General features: G+C 40.3%; 1 protein-coding gene across 1 annotated transcript in view; it reads right to left on the bottom strand.

Moving 5' to 3' along the window:
* JhI-21 (Juvenile hormone Inducible-21) overlaps positions 1 to 20,307 on the bottom strand; it is a 102,972-nt gene that overhangs the window by 18,000 nt on the left and 64,665 nt on the right. The window contains exon 4 of the mRNA XM_083138448.1: positions 1,518 to 1,641. Coding sequence (XP_082994574.1) covers positions 1,518 to 1,641 — 124 coding nt within the window. The remainder of the gene's footprint in view (positions 1 to 1,517; positions 1,642 to 20,307) is intronic.

Below are 20,307 nucleotides of genomic sequence, written 5' to 3'. Positions count from 1 at the left end.
GAGCTTGTTGTATACCAACATATTTTATATTATTATGAATATAATTGATTATATTGGAGACAGTTGTAATACAAACATTTTCACCATGTCTAATTATTTTGCCTCACTTTACTTGCACTTATAAAGATAAGCCTGAAGAATATATTTTTCACATGAGTCTCCACCCCTAGAAAGCAACACTGAATTTGCAGCCAATATCAAAATCCATGAACATGATGAATAATGGGTATCTTCACACTTAGTAATAGTTCATGCATTACTTGCTAAATTTTATAGTTTCATTATGATATATATGGGCAGCTCAGGAATAAAACTTGACGACCCACTAAAGTATGAAACCAAGAAAACTGCAGGTGAAAGTTCATCCACTGCATTGTGGCTTATGGGTTACCTAGATGTTCCAGTGTGTATCTGCCTTTCAGCGGCTACTGAAGGAACTTCATTCACTACTGTACAGCAAATTTAGACTGTGCAGCAACTGAATCAAATGTTTAATCAATTTTGAATGGAGTGTGGGTTATTAAGTTTTACTCCAGAGCTGCTCATATTTTAAGACATAATTCAGATTAAAGTCTCATAATAAAGTTTTGGGAAATTTTCAAACTTGTATTGTATATTGTGCAAATTTCAGTGATAAGCAGTGGGGTGCGCAAGATTTTCGAAAGGGAGGGGTTATGTATACCTTTCTTGGTAGTCAGCCCTCATTTTGTCTTGGCATTCTTTTCTTTAGGAATACTAGGCCAAAGGGGGGTTATAACACCCACCAACCCCCCCTTGGGCATGCCACTGGGTTATGTATACTTTTTCTTGGTAGTCAGCCCTCATTTTGTCATATTTTCATACCTTTGACGTTATTTTTTTTTTAGGAAGACTGGGCCAAAGGGGGGGGGGGGGTTATACCCACACCAACCCGCCCAAGCACGTCACTGGTGATAAGTATAATCTTTTGGCTGAGAAGCTTTGAAATACTGAAGAAAAAAGTAAGGCAAATTAATATGTTCAGTAATTGTGACTTGCTTCCCAAGGAACAAAATGATTGATTGGTGTTTTATGTCCACTTTATGCACGGTAAGGCTAATTGGGACTGGACCTACAGTTTAAAATGGGATCTGAACCAATGACTCCAACAGGTATCGAACCAGACACCCCTTGATTACTAGGCGACGACGCATAACTGCACCATGCGGGAGGCCCAAGAAACAAATACATCACAATCAGCTTTCATATTTTTGCAAATGAGGATGATGATAATGATGAAAATGAATTAATTTTGTTACTATTTTTATAGACTATACTATTGTGTGTGTGTGTTAAGGAACCAGAATTGGTGCTGAATCATCAGCATATTGAAGGAGGAAATCCCATTCATTATGTGCAGATTCTGGTGTACCTCCTTTCATTGATGTTATTTCACCAGATATAGTGCAATTGTAGAATGAATTTTTAATTACATTTGAGAATTCCATTAAAAAAATCTCTGAAATTATGCTTCAGTGTATGAAAGAATGTATACTTACTACTGCAACAGCTGGTGATGCAAGCATTTCATCTGATGAGATCACAGCAAAATATGCAAGATTAGCAAGGACATACACAATAGTGACAATAGGCATAGCAATCCATATTGCCCGAGGAAGATTCCTGAAAATAAAAAATCATTTTGTAAATTTCTACTTGTTTTCATCTGTACATGTATACTATGTAACCAAAAGTCACCAGACACCCAGTGTTGTTCATTCCAAAGACACCAGCCAGGTAACTAATACAATGTCGGACCTCCTTTCGCTATTATTACAGCATTTACGCTTTGGGGCAGGCTTTCCACTAAGTTCTGGTATATTGCTTGTGGATTTTTTTGCACATTCCTCCTGTAGCCTCATAAATAGTTCATGGATGGTTTTCGGTCAAGTAGGTCTGACACACAACCGACGCTCCAGTTCATCCCAAATATGTTTTATGGGGTCCCAGTCAGGGCTTTGAGCAGGCCAGCTAAGCACATCCACCTGATTGTCCTCAAGCCACGATGCAATGGACTCTGCTTTATGGGCAGGGGAAGGGGCGCCGACTTGTCAAAATTATTCGGGGGGGGGGGGCTCTGTTCACTGAAATAAATTAATGAATGACTCACTCTCTTCCTTTTTTAAGTTTTGGCCACGGAATCTCATAAAAGCCCATGAATTCCTCAAAAATATCAAAATTTTTACTCGTATTCACAGTTCGAATGCAGAATATTAATTGTCCATGGATGGATATGTCAACCATAATAGCAAAATATTCCCGACTTTTAATATCTGCTACCACGGAGTGCAAAACAGATCCCCCTAATGTATCAATGATCTCGTTCTGAATGTCATGTGAGAGCCATTTGTAGCCCAAACGTCCCATCCACTATTTAGTTCATGCACATCGTCTTTTGAAACTTTCTTTTTAGTAAAAATATTAACAATACTCATAATTACATACTTGGTATATAGTAATAAGTCACGTGTGTTGCTGTCTCTGGTCATAGCCCCCCCAAAGTTGATGGTTTATTGGTCTCAGCCCCCAAAGTTGATGGTCTAGAACATTTCAAATGTGTATTTACAGTTAAGTTCATGTGACACAATTCAGAGTAAACTTTACAAGAGAAGCATAATAATACATTAGATCCTCTTAAGCAAAATTATTTGGGGGGCACTGCCCCTACATCATTAACATTGGGGGGGGGGGCCTCGAGCCCCCCAAGCCCCATGGAGTCGGCGCCTATGGGAGGGGCATTACATTATCGTGCTGATGGAGAAAAGGGGCCCATTGCAAACTGTTGCCACAGTGTGGGCAGCATGCTCTTGTCTAAAATGTCCTCATAAACACCACTGTTCATGTTGCCATTGACTAAAACTAATGACCCAAACCAGGAGAAACAGCCCCAGACAATGACACTACCGCCACTTTCACTTGGGTGTCTTGTGACTTTTGGCTGATATCATATGTCATTCATATACACTGACATTAATGTATGAACGCACAATTATTAACATGTCAATTTTTACATGGATCCTTATTAGGATATTGTTATACTGGTTTACAAGTAGAGCTGTCATTCTAGAAAGTCACTTTGCAATTTCATGCAACTACAAATTTAGGTGAGAGATTTGCTAGTGTTGAACTATGTATGTTTTCAGTTTATTAAATGCCTGTCTTCCTATGCATGTGGTGACGAGTTTGATACCTGGTGGAAGCACATAGTGGTTCGGATACCAATTAGGCTATCTGTGCAGGCTGCTTGAAACTTATAAAATCTCCACGGCCCATGCTAAATGCTGACTATAGAACATCCCTTAGTTCAAGGGCGACTGCAGGATTTTTACTCAGGGGGGACTTTTATTAGTATTATTATTATTATTACAATTATTATTATTACCTTACAAATCATAAAATTGAAATGAATAGTAGACTCGAGTCTATTATTTAGATAGAAACTGGTTTCGTCTTGCTTGCTTTCCAGAATCATCTATCACTTTGTTGAACAGTTCTTTGCCTTGTTGTACTTTTTCACTATGCACAGATATCAAACAGATACTCTGATGTCCTTCATGGTACCTCTGATCTCGCAGGCCCTCGGATTAAGGGGGGTAAAAATCTTGATGAAAGTTCAGTCGGAAAAAGAAAAATCTCATTTAATTTAAGTTTTTATTGCATTGATGAGTACTAAACAGAGGCGTATAAAATGAGTGCCAGGACCCACCGAATATCACTCTATTAGAAGAATTCCAGCTTCCGTGGCCCAAAAGTTCTCTGTCCCCCCCCCCCTTTTATTTTCCTTCTCTGTAGTTCAGGCTGATTTACATATAAGCATGATTTCGTAAGAGAGATTCAAAACTACTGAACATAATTTATTCATTTCCAGTGTGTGAACAATTTACTCTGCGACCGCATAGGTGTGACGAAACTAGGCTAGCGAATAAAATGCTTGCGTCATAATAAGTCATTTGCTGGGGAACGAAGTGAGGTAGTCCAATTACATAGGAAGTAAACCCGCAGTAGTTACTCGGAACTTTTGCCGGTTTGAAAATACTTCATTTTTTTAGAGGCGATAATATTGTATAACGGTAATAAGATTTCTCTACACTAAATTTCTAAGTGATAGTATTAGGAGGGGCAACTGTCCCCCGTGTACGTACACGCCTATATCTGGTCCATATTTTTACGTGCCGAAAGGAATGTAAAAACAGGCCTCGGAATGGACATTTTCACGAAACTGAACCCTTTCCTTTCGTTAACATGGTGTTGTCTTTTTTTTTTGTCTCTGATCACTACAGCGACGAGATTAACGAATAGTGCGCGCGTCAAATCTCCTGCATATGGCGATAGCCAATAGCAGCGCACTGCAGCGGTGCCATGTCGAAATCTCGCACGGAAAAGAGACAGCGTGGTTGAGCGAAACGCCTTGTCACCGAACTAGGCAACGCCGCACGTCTGTGATTCGCTGGTGCTGTTCAGCCGTTCAAGGCCATTTGCAGGAGATTTGACGCGCACTAGTAAAATGACGTGCAGTACTAAAATTAATAATGGTTAATATTAAAGTATTTATACATAGCAAAATACATTGGACAAGAAAGAGGCTTCTGGAATATTCTTCTTTTAAAAAATTAAACAGCCGGAAATCGTGAATGGTAATCAGTTGGTCCAAAAGACTAAAAATATTTTGAATTAAATGTACAGTCACAGGCAATAAAAATGGAACACATAGATCCTGAAATACACGCTTTTCTACAAGGCATTATGTGTGTTGGCTAACTTCGATGATGTGTAGATTTCAATAGCAAAATTTCAACGACAAGTTCTGCCACCGCCGGAGAGATAGACACCGTGCAGAGAAGCGAGCATTTCAGGATACCCTGCACAGTAGGGTGGATCGAAAAACCGTTTTTTTCGAAATCGGTCTGCGGCTAGTGCTTAAAGTTTGTGGTTGGTGGTCCTTATAACCCATATAAAATTCCAACTTGATCGGATAATATCTTCAGGCTGCGCTTTTTAGTCAAAATTTTAAATTTTTATGAAAAAATGTCAAAAATTTGCAATTTTTAGTGATGGTTTCTCGATGTTTCTGGAGTGATTTAATGGCAAAAAATTACATATATTGCTTGTATGTTGCTTAATATTAACGATTTAGTGTGTTTGAATCAGGGAAAATGGTTTCTTAGTTCGCCAAAATTCGTCAAAAAATGCCAAATATACAGAAATGTTACGGATGTTGGGTAGGCAATAACCCGCTATAATTACTCGACCCCACCGACTTAAAATTACCAAAAACGATAAGGTAATAGGAAAGGAAGTAAACTGCAGCTCTTAGTTCATCGACTAATCCACTATCCAACACTCACAACGAGGAGGTGGGTGCAATCGAGTGCCGCCCGCTCACCCACCCAGGTAGACTGGCCTATTTAGGTTTTAAAGTCCGGTTTGGTATAAAACTTTGGTAATATTTTCCTGTCCTCCAATCGAGCTCTAATATAGCCATCTCAGGAGTCATAACCATATACAGGAATTGATGCAGCAGTTACATCCTTGACGCACCGTTCTACAGCCTGGCTATGGCACGGCAGGTCAAAAAAAGTCTGCAGTTTTCCTAGGGAATAGTCTATTCCTGCTGTGATCTCTTCTAAGTCTTCATTCGTAAGTAAGTGTGCTACTGGAGGCGATGTTATTTCTTCTTTTTCCCAGTGCACTAAATCTGTGTAATCTTTGGCATTAAAGTTAATCACTGGGGGTGCACATTTTCTAATGGTGTTGTTTGGTTGGCTTTTTCTTGCTTCCGATCTTCTTCGCCGTGTTTTGACGCACATTTGGGCGACTGTCTGCCAACATACCAACAAGTATGTTTTCTGAATGCTCCAGAAAGCATGATTTTGAAGACGTTCATAGAGGAAAGTCTTTAAATCGTTTGGTAAGTACTCCATTTTCTGTAATGTTAGCCACAGGTTTTTTGATGTGTCCTTGATAGTTCCATTGCATTTGATGTAAAACCACATGGGAGCGTAAACTTTAACGACAAATTCTGTCAATGTCTTAAGAGCAGGTGATGGATTTGACGTTGCTACATACAGTCGAAGGATGCGCCCTGCAAGAGTCAGCCATCGAGCATGGTGAATGGGCCCAGGAAGACACATCGCAAGATCATGTGGACACACTCCACCGTTTGCAGCCGGGCACATTTTGTAGAGGTATTTTGTAGAGGTAAGCCTGGTCTTTGCTGAGAACATCAACGTCAATATCAGGAAGCAGTGCTTCAATGTTTTCGAACTGGACGATGGGCCGGTCTTGGCAGGTAGACAAGCTCTTTCCTACGTCGCCATGAAATCCCTTCGGGCCGGATGTCTTGCCGTCAATTTCCTCAAAAATGAATCTTAGGGGCAGTTCATTAGAATGCAATTGACACACAATCCATTGGAGAGGACGCTGGATATATTCTTCTAGACGCCGGATGATGCCGGTGTGCTTCCCCGTGTTCTTCCTCTCTCCGTCGGATCCTATGCACGACAATTCCGTCAAATCTAAGCCTTCTTCGCAGAGAAAGTTCCAAATAGCGGCAGTTGCTCCTTCTGCGTCGGCTGTTTTGGGCGTAACATGGGTAAGGTAGAAGGAACCAGGTTCCTCGATGAGAGAAATGTGCTCTTCTTGACAAGTCCGTTGGTACGTTTTTCCAGTCTCTTCACATGTTTCGTTCACCAAAGTAGAATCTTTCCTTCCATCGAAGTACAACGACAAAATTTTCTTGTTCTGGGGACATTGTTGTTCTTGTAGTGTTTGTAGCGTTCGTGAGCCCTGTCGCCTGAAATTGTTTCTGTCTATAACAATGTTAAATTTCTCCTTTTGAGGTAGTGTTTTATATATATCACTCAGAAGACTTGGCGCCAAATGTGCAGCTACTCTGTCTGACACACCTCCCCTCTCACATGCACGCGAAAACGAACTCAGATTGACCCTGGTCTGACTACTTGTTCCTGAGTTAAACTTCTTCTTTTGTGGAATTAATTCTCCATCTTCATCATCGCCAGGTAAGTCTTCCTTGTCTTCGACATTTTCAGCTTCGTCCACTTGCCGCACTTCTCACGACGAACGCTCTTCTATACGTTTTTCAAAGCTAAGCTGCTCGGTTTCTTCCCTTTTTATTTTTTTCAGATTTCTTTTCGTTGTCGGGATATCTTCTCTTCGAATGTACATTTTTGGTCTGTTCTCTGGTCTTCTAAAAATTCCTTCTCCATTTCAGATATTTTGAGAGAGCATTTGCAGGCACTGTAGTTCACACACTTTTCATGGTAAGTGTTGGATAGTCGATTAGTCGATGAACTAAGAGCTGCAGTTTACTTCCTTTCCTATTACCTTATCGTTTTTGGTAATTTTAAGTCGGTGGGGTCGAGTAATTATAGCGGGTTATTGCCTACCCAACATCCGTAACATTTCTGTATATTTGGCATTTTTTGACGAATTTTGGCGAACTAAGAAACCATTTTCCCTGATTCAAACACACTAAATCGTTAATATTAAGCAACATACAAGCAATATATGTAATTTTTTGCCATTAAATCACTCCAGAAACATCGAGAAACCATCACTAAAAATTGCAAATTTTTGACATTTTTTCATAAAAATTTAAAATTTTGACTAAAAAGCGCAGCCTGAAGATATTATCCGATCAAGTTGGAATTTTATATGGGTTATAAGGACCACCAACCACAAACTTTAAGCACTAGCCGCAGACCGATTTCGAAAAAAACGGTTTTTCGATCCACCCTACTGCACAGCACGCTACGACGCCAGAAGTCCTGGGTTAGAATCCTAGTCTGAGCATGAGTGTTCTTTGCGAGTTCCCCTTCATCAATTTCTTCATATCACTCATCTTCAATGGCGCGATTAGCTAAATGTGGCAGAAAAGCGACGTTATAACAAAAATCAAATCATGCAAGTAAAGTACTAGTATTCACACGACAAAAGAGACGCGAAGATAGATTGATTTGCTTTATTTTACTTCGCTTCTTGTGCCACTTTCGGCTAATTTGCGAAGATGGTGGTGAGTAGGGAGCGGAAGTTGATGACCTAAAAAATATAGGTACATGACCTATAAAATGTCCTAAAAAAATGGGAAAAAATGACGTAGAAATGTAAAAAAATGACCATTAAATTTGTTAATTTCAGGTTAAAAATTGAAATTAAAAGGAAATTAAACAAAATGCAATCTTGCTTTCAAAAAAAAAAAAGCACCAAATGATACCACATGCACATTCAATTAAAATATGCAACAAGGATTCCCAATGGAAAAATCTTATCTTAAATCTGAGTTTGCCCCAGACGGACACCTAGTAGTTTCCCCCGACACAACAAAGACTGTCACCAGTTCAGCATTTCTTTTGCTCAGAAATTGCAATCCTGCAAGATATATATAAGCCTATGTCAGTGGCGGAGCGTGACCTTTCCAACAGTGTAAGCCTAGCATGACGAAGGCTATTTCCCATTGTGCTTATTTTTGGGCTGACATGGTTAGTGATTTATCCACACACATCGACCCCCCACCCCCCAATTTTTTCAGAACACTTCCCTGGAATTTTTCACCAAATTAAAAATTCTGGATATCTGATAATTAAGTCAGTGTTATTCCTATCACAATGAGTAACGTATCGATATAAAATATGCAAAGTTAGATAAAATGAATAATAATAAACAAACGAAAAAAGTAGGAAACAGAAAAGTGCTGAATACTTTTTACAACCGCATAACCAAAGTATCAGCTCCGTATCATGAATCGCAAAATCGGCGCACTTTATTTTTCGTTTCTGTTACTATGTCTGCTAGAGAAGGAAGGGGAGGGCCTACCTATATCCACATGTTTCTTCTTGGCATCAAAATCCTTGCTGGACAACGGCATCTTCAACAAGTTCTCCACCCCACCGCACAATCACACTCATTTTATTCCATAATGCACTTCACTACTGTATCACACCACAGCACAGGGACGACAGTCCGCTTTTCAATAGATGGAATTCGCACAATCAATACCTCGAGACTTTAACAAACACACAGCAAGAAGGGGGAAACAAAAAGAAACCAGATCCAAAATCGGCCACTGCTCAAAGCAGTGATCTTTCGCACTGTGAGGGAAATATCCCTTTCGGATATAAATAAATTCCCTCTCTTGCCTTAAAATTCCCTATATTTAGTAAAAAAAAAAATACAATATAAAAGAAATGCTCACTAATTGTAGGGACATATCCAGAAATTTCTATCAAAGGACATGTAAGTGCTTTCTTAGGATAGTGTAAAAGCAAATCTAGCACCTAAAAGATCATAAACAGGCTTTTCGTACGTTGTTCGAAGAGTGTTTGAATCACGGACTATGTAATTAATAATATTTGGTTCACATTTGACATGAAATTTGTAAAATTGGTTCAATCTTCAGTTTTCATTAACATTTATTTCACTTTTTAGCTCAATTATTACCAGCTGAGTTCATACATAAACGGAAAACAGAGTCTTAATATGTCTAATGTTTATGCTCTCCTACAGTACAAGCGAAAAACAGAAACAACAAGAATTTAGCACATCAATGTGTATCTAATTTTCCCGTATCCCGCTCATTTCTAGGTTTCTCCTTTTTCCCCTTCCTGTTAGTTTTTTGCTTCTGAATTCCCTGTTCCTGGAAAAAAAAAAAACCTCCTTGAAGCACCACCGGCTCAAATTTCCTTTGCAGTCAACCATTCATACCCGATAACGCTGGAGCCCCTCCTCTTGCAGGACCTGTGTCTCGCTGTCGCGTATTCAGTGAAGCCAACCCAAGCATAATGGTGCTAAATCTCGCACAAGTTTAAAAAGTCGTTTGTAAGTTGGAGATATAAATAAAACAACAGGGCCGCTTTTCGTTGTGGTTGAATTTTCTCAAACTTTTCACATAACGTGGAACCCATGCCGTTGGTTGAACCATTCGAATTTATATTTGTTTTTGTTATAAATTAATATTTATAATATGAAAATCCCAGAACAATTTAGTAGTATGTAGCATAATTTCGGAGTTTAAACGACACCATGGATGTCCAGAAGGGGCAAGGGGAGGAGACACTTCTTGAAAAAATGAATGTCAACCATTTTCACACATATAATTTCATTTCAGTCACATCAAATTGTTAATTATTGTAAGGGCGTTGCAGAAAAATGTTAACTTCAAATTGAATTAGTATATATATTTTGAGAAGAGAAATATACCTAGTTTACCCCAACCCCTGAAAAAAATACTTTGCTTAATCCTCCCTGGTGGAAAGAAATACTGCGGACGTCCATGAACAACACTTTTTCTAAACATGTGGTTTGCAACGCTGTTGTAAGCCTGTGGCCGTAGGTTTACACACCTAGGGTTTCGACGCGCTCTTCTCCCTATATTCCTTGCTCTTCGCCTTCCAGATACGGTGGGCGACGGTAGGCACTGCTCCTTCGCGGTCAGAAATTTGTAAGGCAACATTCAGACGGCTTACAACTTTCCCCAAGCAAAAGGCGGGAGTTCTCATGTGCCGTCTGGTGCTGAAGTGTTGCAATCTAACAAACAGGATCTCGAAGACTGGTATCGGGCCGAGATGAACTTTGAAGTTTTTACGAATTTTGCCATATAATTACATACATTTTACTAGAACTAATAAAGTGTAAGCCCGGCTTACACGGCTTACATGGACGCTCCGCGCCTGGCCTATGTTCACCTTGGTGAAAAGACTCAAGAATATTACAAAATGAAAGAAGTGACAAAATATGACGAAACAATTCACCGAATATTGCGAAAAATGCTGAAAATCGGGGAAAATTACCTAAAACCTGAAAATTGGCAAAAAAATGCAAAAAAATGCACTTTAAAATAACCTTTTTTGGGTTCTAGACGAAGTGTAATATTGTGGGCATCGTATCCGAGATGTCAGAAAAAAGATGACATTTCATCAACTTCCGCTTCCTAGTGATGATATGATGAAATTGCTGAATGAACACTCACAAACTTCCATGCCCAGGCAAGGATTCGAAACCGGGACCCCTGGCGTCGTAGCGCGATGTACTAACCACTCCGCCACGGTGGCAGGCTGGTGCGAAGATAGAGAATAGGAGATCGGAAGATGAAGCCCGAGCGGCCAAAGACTAAACTTCAGGAAACCCAGACTTTTCGCCTCCAGTTGTGATAGTTTCAAAGGGATTAAAGCGGTGTTGCTACTTGCTACACGCCTGATTCTTGTCCAGCCGTACGCGACATCTTTTGCTGTCGACATGCACCCTTCGCTCTTATTTCAGGGAGAGGCAGGGAATCAGAGACCCATTCGTTTGAGGCTTCACCGTGCTTGGCCTTGTTGAGGACGCCACCTGTTTCGAAACGAAACATTTGGCAAACCAGAATACCACGAGAATTTCCCCTCGCCACGGCAACTGTTCAAAGCCGATTGGTTCAGCGGTTCATGTGACCCTTCCTGGCTTTCGACGGAAAAGACAAAAATTGAATTTTGAAGTTTATTCTTTCGCCGAACAGACTTTAGTAAAAAGATACGAGAAAGGAAAAGAGTTTCAAATTGTACGAAAAAAATATACCGGTAACTAGGTAACTTTTCCTTATTCCATTGGGGGTTTAGTCTAATGCTACTGTACTTCCCACTTACTTTTTCCTTGGCGATCGTGTAAAGCAGCGAAGTAGTTTCTCAAAATTAACCAGGATGATATGAGTCATCAAATAATTTGAAATCTGAATCACCTGCTCTAGAATAGTTTAAAGCTGGTCATACATGGCCGTATTTAAAGGGGGGTTTAGGGTTCAAGCCCCCCAAAACTTCCGACATGTTGGATTAATGGAAGTTCAGAAACTTTTGTAACACATTTTCAAAAATTTATTCGCAGTTTCACAAAAATACAACAGGGAGACAGACAATCCTCGAATGATCGAGCTAGAATTTCAAACATTTTGAGTTCTGAAATTTGAGCGAAACTGATTTAATTCTCAGAATCGCAGCCATTGCTGTTCCTGGATCAGACTGAAAATTTCCTTGCGATTGTCCCAAAATTCCCGTTGCAACTTTTAAATTCCCTGTTCAATAAGAGTTTAAATCCTCCTTTATAAGAGTTCAAACCTAAAATATCCAGCTTCGTAGCGCGTTACATTAACTATCCTTCACCCAGCGGTTCGATATAGTAGATACATTTAACCCATATGCGGTCCTATAAAACACATACTTATATATTGCATAGTGGTTGTATGTAATGCTGTTTGGTAAGTATAGGACCAATATGAGCGTCGGAAAGTGGGATCTAACTGGTTCATAGAAACGCCCCCCCCCCCCCACCGAATTGACATTGTTTATTGCAAGTTACAAAATAGCAGAATGTTTGTTAGTTTTATTGTTAATAACGGAAATAAAGTCCAGTTAGTATTCCAACAGAATAACCATAGAACAACGGCGTTAGATCGAAGAATTGAGGTTACGATACAGGCACCAGGTTATGCTTTACCATTTAATACAAAGAATAACTGGTTCCACAGTTTTCAAATTTCCACAAAATTAAGTTTTGGTAAAACAACATAAACTTTATGACTAAAATTTCTCTCTTACTTTTAAAGTTTCTTCTTGAGGTACCTAAAATTTAATAACAAAATATAATAACTGGGGCAGAAATTTTTGGTGGCCGCGGTGGCTCAGTCGGTAACGCGTCTGACTACCATGCTAAAGGTCCCGGGTTCGATCCCCGGCCGGTTCAAATCCGGGAACTTTTCTAACGATGGAAGCGGCCCCGGCGCCCACCCAGCGTCGAATAACATGGGTACCTGGGGGAAACCCTGTGGGGTAAAGGCGGTTAGGGGCGTGATGCTGATCACATCACCCCCACACCCCCTATACGCCTTCATGGCGTGGTGCTATGCACAGGGGAGCACTTTACCTTTTTTACCTTTTTTTTTCATTTCAGTACACACTGCATGAAACGTAAAATAAATAAAGACAGTTGTGCTACATATTCACCCTTCTGATGGATAGAGTAGAAAAGTCTCCTCAAGGATATAAGAACAGCAATAATAATAATACGTTTGAAATTAATTAGTTTAGGATTTTTTAAAAAACTATTATTATTATTTCCATTATTCAAATTTCTTGCGACGCCCATGGGAACAATTATAAGTGACCCCCCCCCACCCGAAATTTTTTCCTGCCTACGGCCATGTGGTCATATGCAGTGGATACGTGCAGAGTGTATCGTGGACAGATATATCCGTCGAACTGACTACGGGGAAAAGTGGTTCTGGCGGATATATTATCAGTAGGGCTCGGAAGGTGAAGACCTTAAAAATAGCCAAAAAAAAGACATAAAAATATTAAAAAAGGATCTAAAAACGAAAAAAAGGACGTATAAATGTGATCCAAATTAATTAATAACTTCAGTTTTGATTACATATTTAATGAATAAAAAAAATACAAAATTCTGGTGGTATGGAACACACAGTGCGAAAAAACTGAAAGCTTCAAAACAAGAGAAAGTTGCCACTTACAGCGCGACCTTCAAGACAAATTACGCTTAAAGGACCTCGTACCGTACCTGCTTCAGTCGTCCAAAAATATATTTCTTTGTTTCTTTTTTTTTTTATTTCTTTACTACAGAAAGGATGTTTAAGAGGTGATGAACTGATGATGATTCGAAGTGAGAATGGGTAGTAAAAACGTAGTCGAAAGAAGGTGAAGTAGCAGAAAAAAGCCGTTAAGACCTAAAAAAGGCTAAAAAAGGACCAATAAGCCAAAAAACGCCGAAAAAGGCAAAAAAGGACAAATAAAACCCACCTTTTTCTGGCCTACAATGACCCAAAATGAACATATATTATGTTGGGCCTCGTCTTCGGACACTAGGAAAAAAAAAGGATTTTTCCTCAACTTCCGAGACCTAATTCAGTCATATACATTTAATAGAATAGTCGTTATTGGTAAACAGCGATAGTCTGAAGTGAAAAATATTAGCTGGCGGGATGCTTTGCGATCCTTTAACATGGTGACAATGAGACAGCATGTCTTGCGAAAATTTTGATAGCTGGTAGATATTATCCCCTCACTTCGAGCACTGGATATGTCCACAATATGTAATCTGTCCGAGGAATCTCTGCAGCAAGTGAACGAAAGCAAGTGTCTACGCAAGTAGCGACTTAAAGGCGCTCGACCAATGAATGTGTTGGAGAGAAAGGCGTGGCATGGAGGGGGAAACGAAATTACAGCTACAAGCAGTTTGCAGCAGGGCGCACTGCTTCTCTCCGCCCACTTGCTCCCCTTCTCTACCTTTATGTGTGGCGTTGCTTCACAGATTCGTGGGACAGCGTATAGACATCCACGTGTGTAGAAATATATTTCAGAAGGTGCCCTCTCCTGAACCAAGTATCACGCATGTATAGTAATACACTTTGTTAAGAATAGGTCTATAAATTATGATAAAATAATAATAATTATACTAGTAAGGAAAAAAAGATGGTGTAAAATATAGAAATAACAGAACAATCATTTATCCAGGTATTGTTTAATAAAGACTGCTGAATATAGTTTTTGTCAAAATAAGTAGAAAACGGCATGATTTATACAATAAGAAAAAGACTGTTAAATCAGATGTCGAACCGTTTGTCCACTCTCCCTGGAAATTGCCATCGCTCATTTCATGTTACAAAAAAAACAGAAAGCTTGTAATTGTTGAAGTTATTGCAGAAATTACGTTCAAACAACCAAAGTAAATAATAATCATAATATTATATCGAAAAATATGAATGTTCAAATATTAGAGTTTTGTGTGTGAGAGGTCAAATAACTTAACGTTTACTACAATTGCCCCCTAACTTTTAAAGCTTATTCTTCAACGAGGTAAAAGTTAATAACAAAATATAATAACTATGCATTTCATTTCAATACACGTGTATGAAATTTATAAAATAATGACAAGAAGTTGTGCTGAATATTCACTCATGTGGTAGATCGGGTAGAAAGTATTCCCAAGAATATAGCAATAGTATTAATAATAATAATAATAAATTATACATTGGTTTATAATAGTTAATACTGTATAACGATAATCATAACCATGACAATAATAATTATTGTTATTATTTCTACTATTCAAATTTTATCAATGGCCCCACAAAAATTTCTGACGACTCATGCTTACATAGCCTACTTACGCTATGTAAATTGACAATGTAATCTACACACACAATTTATAGCCTACGGCAATTCACTAGTGACACAGTTTTTATTCTAGAAATAGTCTAGCTACATTTCACTGAAAAGCGAACCCTTGGAAAAGTTATATCTTGACGTCCCATGTCCTTAGCAGGATCGCCCACACGCCTCAGACAATTTTCCAAGATTGGAAAAAAAAACAACTTCGTGGATCTATCTTCGCGCTGAGGGACGTGATCAAATGCCTTTGTTAGCGAGGTCGAACCTTCCCTCTATCTCGTTCCGGCTGGTCGTTACATTAAAAGGCTTTCAGGTTTCCCCGTCCTGGCAGGCACGTTGAGCAAACTCCAACTGTCGACTTTCAATTGTTCCAAGCAGATAGATGGTGCGCCTCACTTAATTTAATTCACATGAATTCTGGATACGGGAGAAATAAAGGTGAAACCACCAGTTGGAGCTGAAGGAAGAGCATTAATAAAACATGTTCTGGCCTTCGTCTCAAAAGGGAAGAAGAGTAAACGAGGTGAGACATTGCACACGGTTTGCCACTTACCCCCACATTACTTAATTTTTGTCTTAAATGGAAACCGCTGTACATTTCAAGGGATATAGCCAGCCAGTAAGGGAAAGATCTTGCTCTATATTTCAATACATCCACCTCGGTTTTCGTGTAACAAATTTGCTTCTCGACTGTTCTCACGTCGTCCACGTCACGTCTAGTACACTTTGATTTATTTATAATCACTACGCGAATTAAGCTTTCTGCCCACTCAGTGGCGTATTTGTGTTTTCATTTTGGAAACTAGTTTTTGGGGGGTATGCAAATTTGTACATATGTTACCAGCCGGTTCTAAGCACCTTACAACATTGGTTGTAACCTACGTCATTAAATGTAGGCGCTGTGCTTCGGGCTCCCGACTGCATGGGTTCGAGTCCGCCTGGGTTCTCGGCCTGTGTATAGGGCCGGTGGCAACCCACCATCGTGAGGAAATTGGGGAGCTACGAGTGAGTAGCGTAACCCGGTCTCGGAAATCTCCTACAACGGCCGGGGGTTCGACGTTCTGACCCCACGTTACCACACTTCTGGTTGAAGATCTCCACACCTCTAGGTAGGATTATGGGAGGGAGACTGGCGGCCGGGAGATAGGCCCAGGCCCTTTCGAGGGCTGTCGAGCCATGTGTTCCTATTATTATTGTAACGAAGGGGAGAGTTTAATGAGTTCAAATTGCTGAGATTCGTAATTTTATGCCCTTTCCTTCGTAATGACTTGACCTCTGATTTTAGGTTTTTAACCTATTTTTTCCTTTACAGGTATGTAAGAAATAATAAGTTATGTCAGCGTTTGATTAAAAAACGCAACAACTGTTGAAGTTTTATAGAGCCTAAAAATACTATTTTGCTTGTTAGAACCTGTTTTAGGTTTTTGCGCCTAAATAAAGCTATTTTTTGTTTTTATATAGTTTTAAAGGTTTTACAGAATTTTTATGTCACACACAGACATTTGCTTTGTTTGGTCACGCACAAATTCAATGACGAACGTGTTTGAAGCATACTCTATGTTGATTTCTCATCCTCCAAGTCCATGGTGATGTTTGGAAGCTCTAAACAAAGCAAAATTTCTGGTGCTACTGTTACCTGTACAATCCAAAGTGGTCTGACCTGTGTGGTCTTGCTCACTTTCGCGTCACTTTGGTGCTTTGTGGCAAACTAACATTTCAGCATTGAAGTTTGCACCACTGACTATGTTTTTGTTGAAATATTATTTTCAGCATATAACATGATTTATAACATGGAAAAAGATTGTTGCCTAACTATACGGTGAAGAGTGGATTTTATTAGCAAATTTCCAATGGTAAGTTCTGTCATTGCCTTAGGGTTAGGCAACACACATAACGTTATGCAAGATAGTGCGTATTTCAGGATATACTCTATGTGATCAGAAGTATCCGGACACCCACCTGAAAATAAAGTACAAGTTTGGGCAACCCTCCACCGGGAACACTGGCAGTCAATACAGTGTTGGCCCACCCTTAGCCTTGATGGCAGCGTTCACTCTCACAGGCATACTTTCAATCAGGTGCCGGAAGGTTTCCTGAGGAATGGCAGCCCATTCCTCGCAGAGCGCCAAAATGAGAAGAGGTATTGATGTGCATCGGTGTGGTCTGGCACGAAGTCGGTATTCCAAAACATCCCAGAGATGTTCTATGGGTTTCAAATCAGGACTCTGCGCAGGCCAGTCCATTAGTGGGACGTTGTTGTCGTCAAACCACTCCCCCCCCCCAGAAGCCCTGCAGTATGGACGGGTGCTCGGTCATGTTGAAAGACACAATGGTCATCCCCGAACTGGTCTTCGACGGTAGGAAGAATGAAAGCTGTTAAAATGTCAACGTAACCTTGTGCCCTGACATTGCCAAGTAAAGCAACAAGGGGGCCAAGCCCCCTCCAGCAGAAACATGACCAAACTGTAACCTCGCCACCGCCGAATTTTACTGTCGGCACTATACAGGTTGGTAGATGTCGTTCACCAAGCATTCGCCACACCCACACCCTACCATCGGATCGCCACATTGTGTACTGTGATTCATCACTCCACACAACGGTTTTCCACTGTTCTATGGTCCAGTTTCGACGCTCCTTGCACCACACGAGGAGGCGTTTGGCATTTGTCTGTGTGATGTTTGACTTATGGGTAGCTGCTCGGCCATGGAAACCAAGTTGCCGCACCTTGCGCCAAACAGTAATGGTGCTTGGAGTAGATCCTGATGCAGTTCAGAATTCCTGTGTGATGGTGGCGATGGATGATTGACGATAATGCTGTACCACCCTCTTCAACACTCCATGGTCTTTGGAGGTCAACATGGGAGGTTGGCCTGCACGCTTTTGGGTTGTACACATTCCTTCACTGTAACATTGGAAACAGTGGACAGAGGGATGATTAGGAGGGTGGAAATCTCACACACAGACTTCCTACACAAGTGGCATCCAACCAACTGACCACGTTGAAAGTCTATACTGCTATCTCACACTGTCTGCAGACTACTGAGTTCGCTGACTATGTGTTCCACACGGTAGATAGCAGTACTGTGTCGCCCTCTGTGATACACACACGTTGCGCGGTGTGTCCGGATACTTTTGACCACATAGAGTAGGTGACTATACCTAATCAGCATTTTTCAGGAATTTTGAACTATTTTAAGTTTTTTTGAACCTACTTCAGAATTTTTCGGACCTAACTTAATATTTTTAGAACCTATTTTAGGATTTTTAGAGCCTATTTTAAGAACCTAAAAATCCGAGGTATAGTAATGACTGTTGTTAATTCCCTCACCTTCGTCTTTCGATGCGTCTAAAACTAATAGCAAATCGCCAATTAACATAAGTAAATGACTATTGCAACGGAGGCCGCAATATAAAACTGAGTGTGATCGTTAATTCGCCACTGCTTTGTATCCAAAATATTTGTCTTCTTTCAACAGAAAGTATTAGTTCTAACAAACTTTCCACTAACTTCGCAGTATTCGAAATCACCACGTCAGACTTAGCTGTATCTTGAATCTGCGCATTCAACGTGCCATGTGATTTCCTCCTACTATCAAAATAACTTCTTACTCTTTAATTTCAACTCGTGAAATCCATAGACCAATGTTAATTTCCTAGCCCGGTGGATAAACTTTACGCCCAACGCTATACTCCTGAAAAGAATCCTCCGATACTGATTCGCTTCAAACATCAAGATTTCTATGACCCCTTTGGATGCCTCTGTCGGTGGCAGAGCTAGGGGACAAATTAAGGAGCGTTCCAGACGCTGTAATTTAATCAACGCTTGGGAAATGAAAAATACACGTCTCCCTTCCTCTCCCCCGTCGTTGAACTAATCAATGTCAAGCGAAACATGCTTGTTGCTTCTCCTCCGTCTAATTTTGCATTTAGCTCGAGATAGACGCCGTTCAACGTAAGACTAATTACATCTTTTATAGTTGATAAATCTAATAATATTCGTTGATACTTCGGCTAAATCCTGTTGTGCAACTTTGAGCAAAGTTCAAATTTATATTTCCTTGATGAGAAATTAAATCGTCCCAGATTAAGCGTGTTGGTGGATAGTAGAGTAGTGTCCCGGGTTCTGCGCCCGAAAATGGGGCTCCGTGGGGCTCGCAGTGTTGCCAACTCCTCACTCGAAAAAATCACCAAAGTTTTTGTTTTTGGGTATAACCTAACCTCAAGCAAGAAGCTGGCAACACTGCGAGAAAGCCTCAAGCAGTGTTGCCAACTCCTCACTCGAAAAAATCACCAAGGTTTTTGTTTTTGGGTATAACCTAACCTCAAGCAAGAAGCTGGCAACACTGCGAGAAAGCCTCAAGCAGTGTGGCCAACTCCTCACTTGAAAAAATCACCAAGGTTTGTTTTTGGGTCTAACCTAACCTAAAGCAAGGAGCTGGCAATACTGCTTGAGGCTCGCCTTGCAGCGTGGCCAACTCCTCACTCGAAAAAATCACCAAGGTTTGTTTTTGGGTCTAACCTAACCTAAAGCAAGGAGCTGGCAACACTGCGAGAAAGCCTCAAGCAGTGTTGCCAACTCCTCACTCGAAAAAATCACCAAGGTTTTTGTTTTTGGGTATAACCTAACCTCAAGCAAGAAGCTGGCAACACTGCGAGAAAGCCTCAAGCAGTGTGGCCAACTCCTCACTTGAAAAAATCACCAAGGTTTGTTTTTGGGTCTAACCTAACCTAAAGCAAGGAGCTGGCAATACTGCTTGAGGCTCGCCTTGCAGCGTGGCCAACTCCTCACTCGATAAAATCACCAAGGTTTGTTTTTGGGTCTAACCTAACCTAAAGCAAGGAGCTGGCAATACTGCTTGAGGCTTGTTCTGCAGTATTGCCAACATCTTACTCGAAAAATCACCAAGGTTTTTATTTGGTCTAACCTAACCTAAAGCAAGGAGCTGGCAATACTGCTTGAGGTCTGCCTTACAGTGCATAAAGCAATTTGCCAACCTACTGGTACTTTTGCCATAGCTTTTTTTTACAAAAAAAAAGAGAAAGGAGAAAAAGAGAGAGAGGGAAGAGTTAAACAACCGACAGTATTACCAACACCTACCTACAGCTTTTTTTACTTGGCAAGGG

Source organism: Lepisma saccharinum, chromosome 17 (genome assembly GCF_977018435.1).
Source record: "Lepisma saccharinum chromosome 17, izLepSacc3.1, whole genome shotgun sequence".
Taxonomy (NCBI): domain Eukaryota; kingdom Metazoa; phylum Arthropoda; class Insecta; order Zygentoma; family Lepismatidae; genus Lepisma; species Lepisma saccharinum.
Note: the sequence above shows the minus strand (reverse complement) of the source record. Positions and strands in the feature narration are given on the sequence as shown.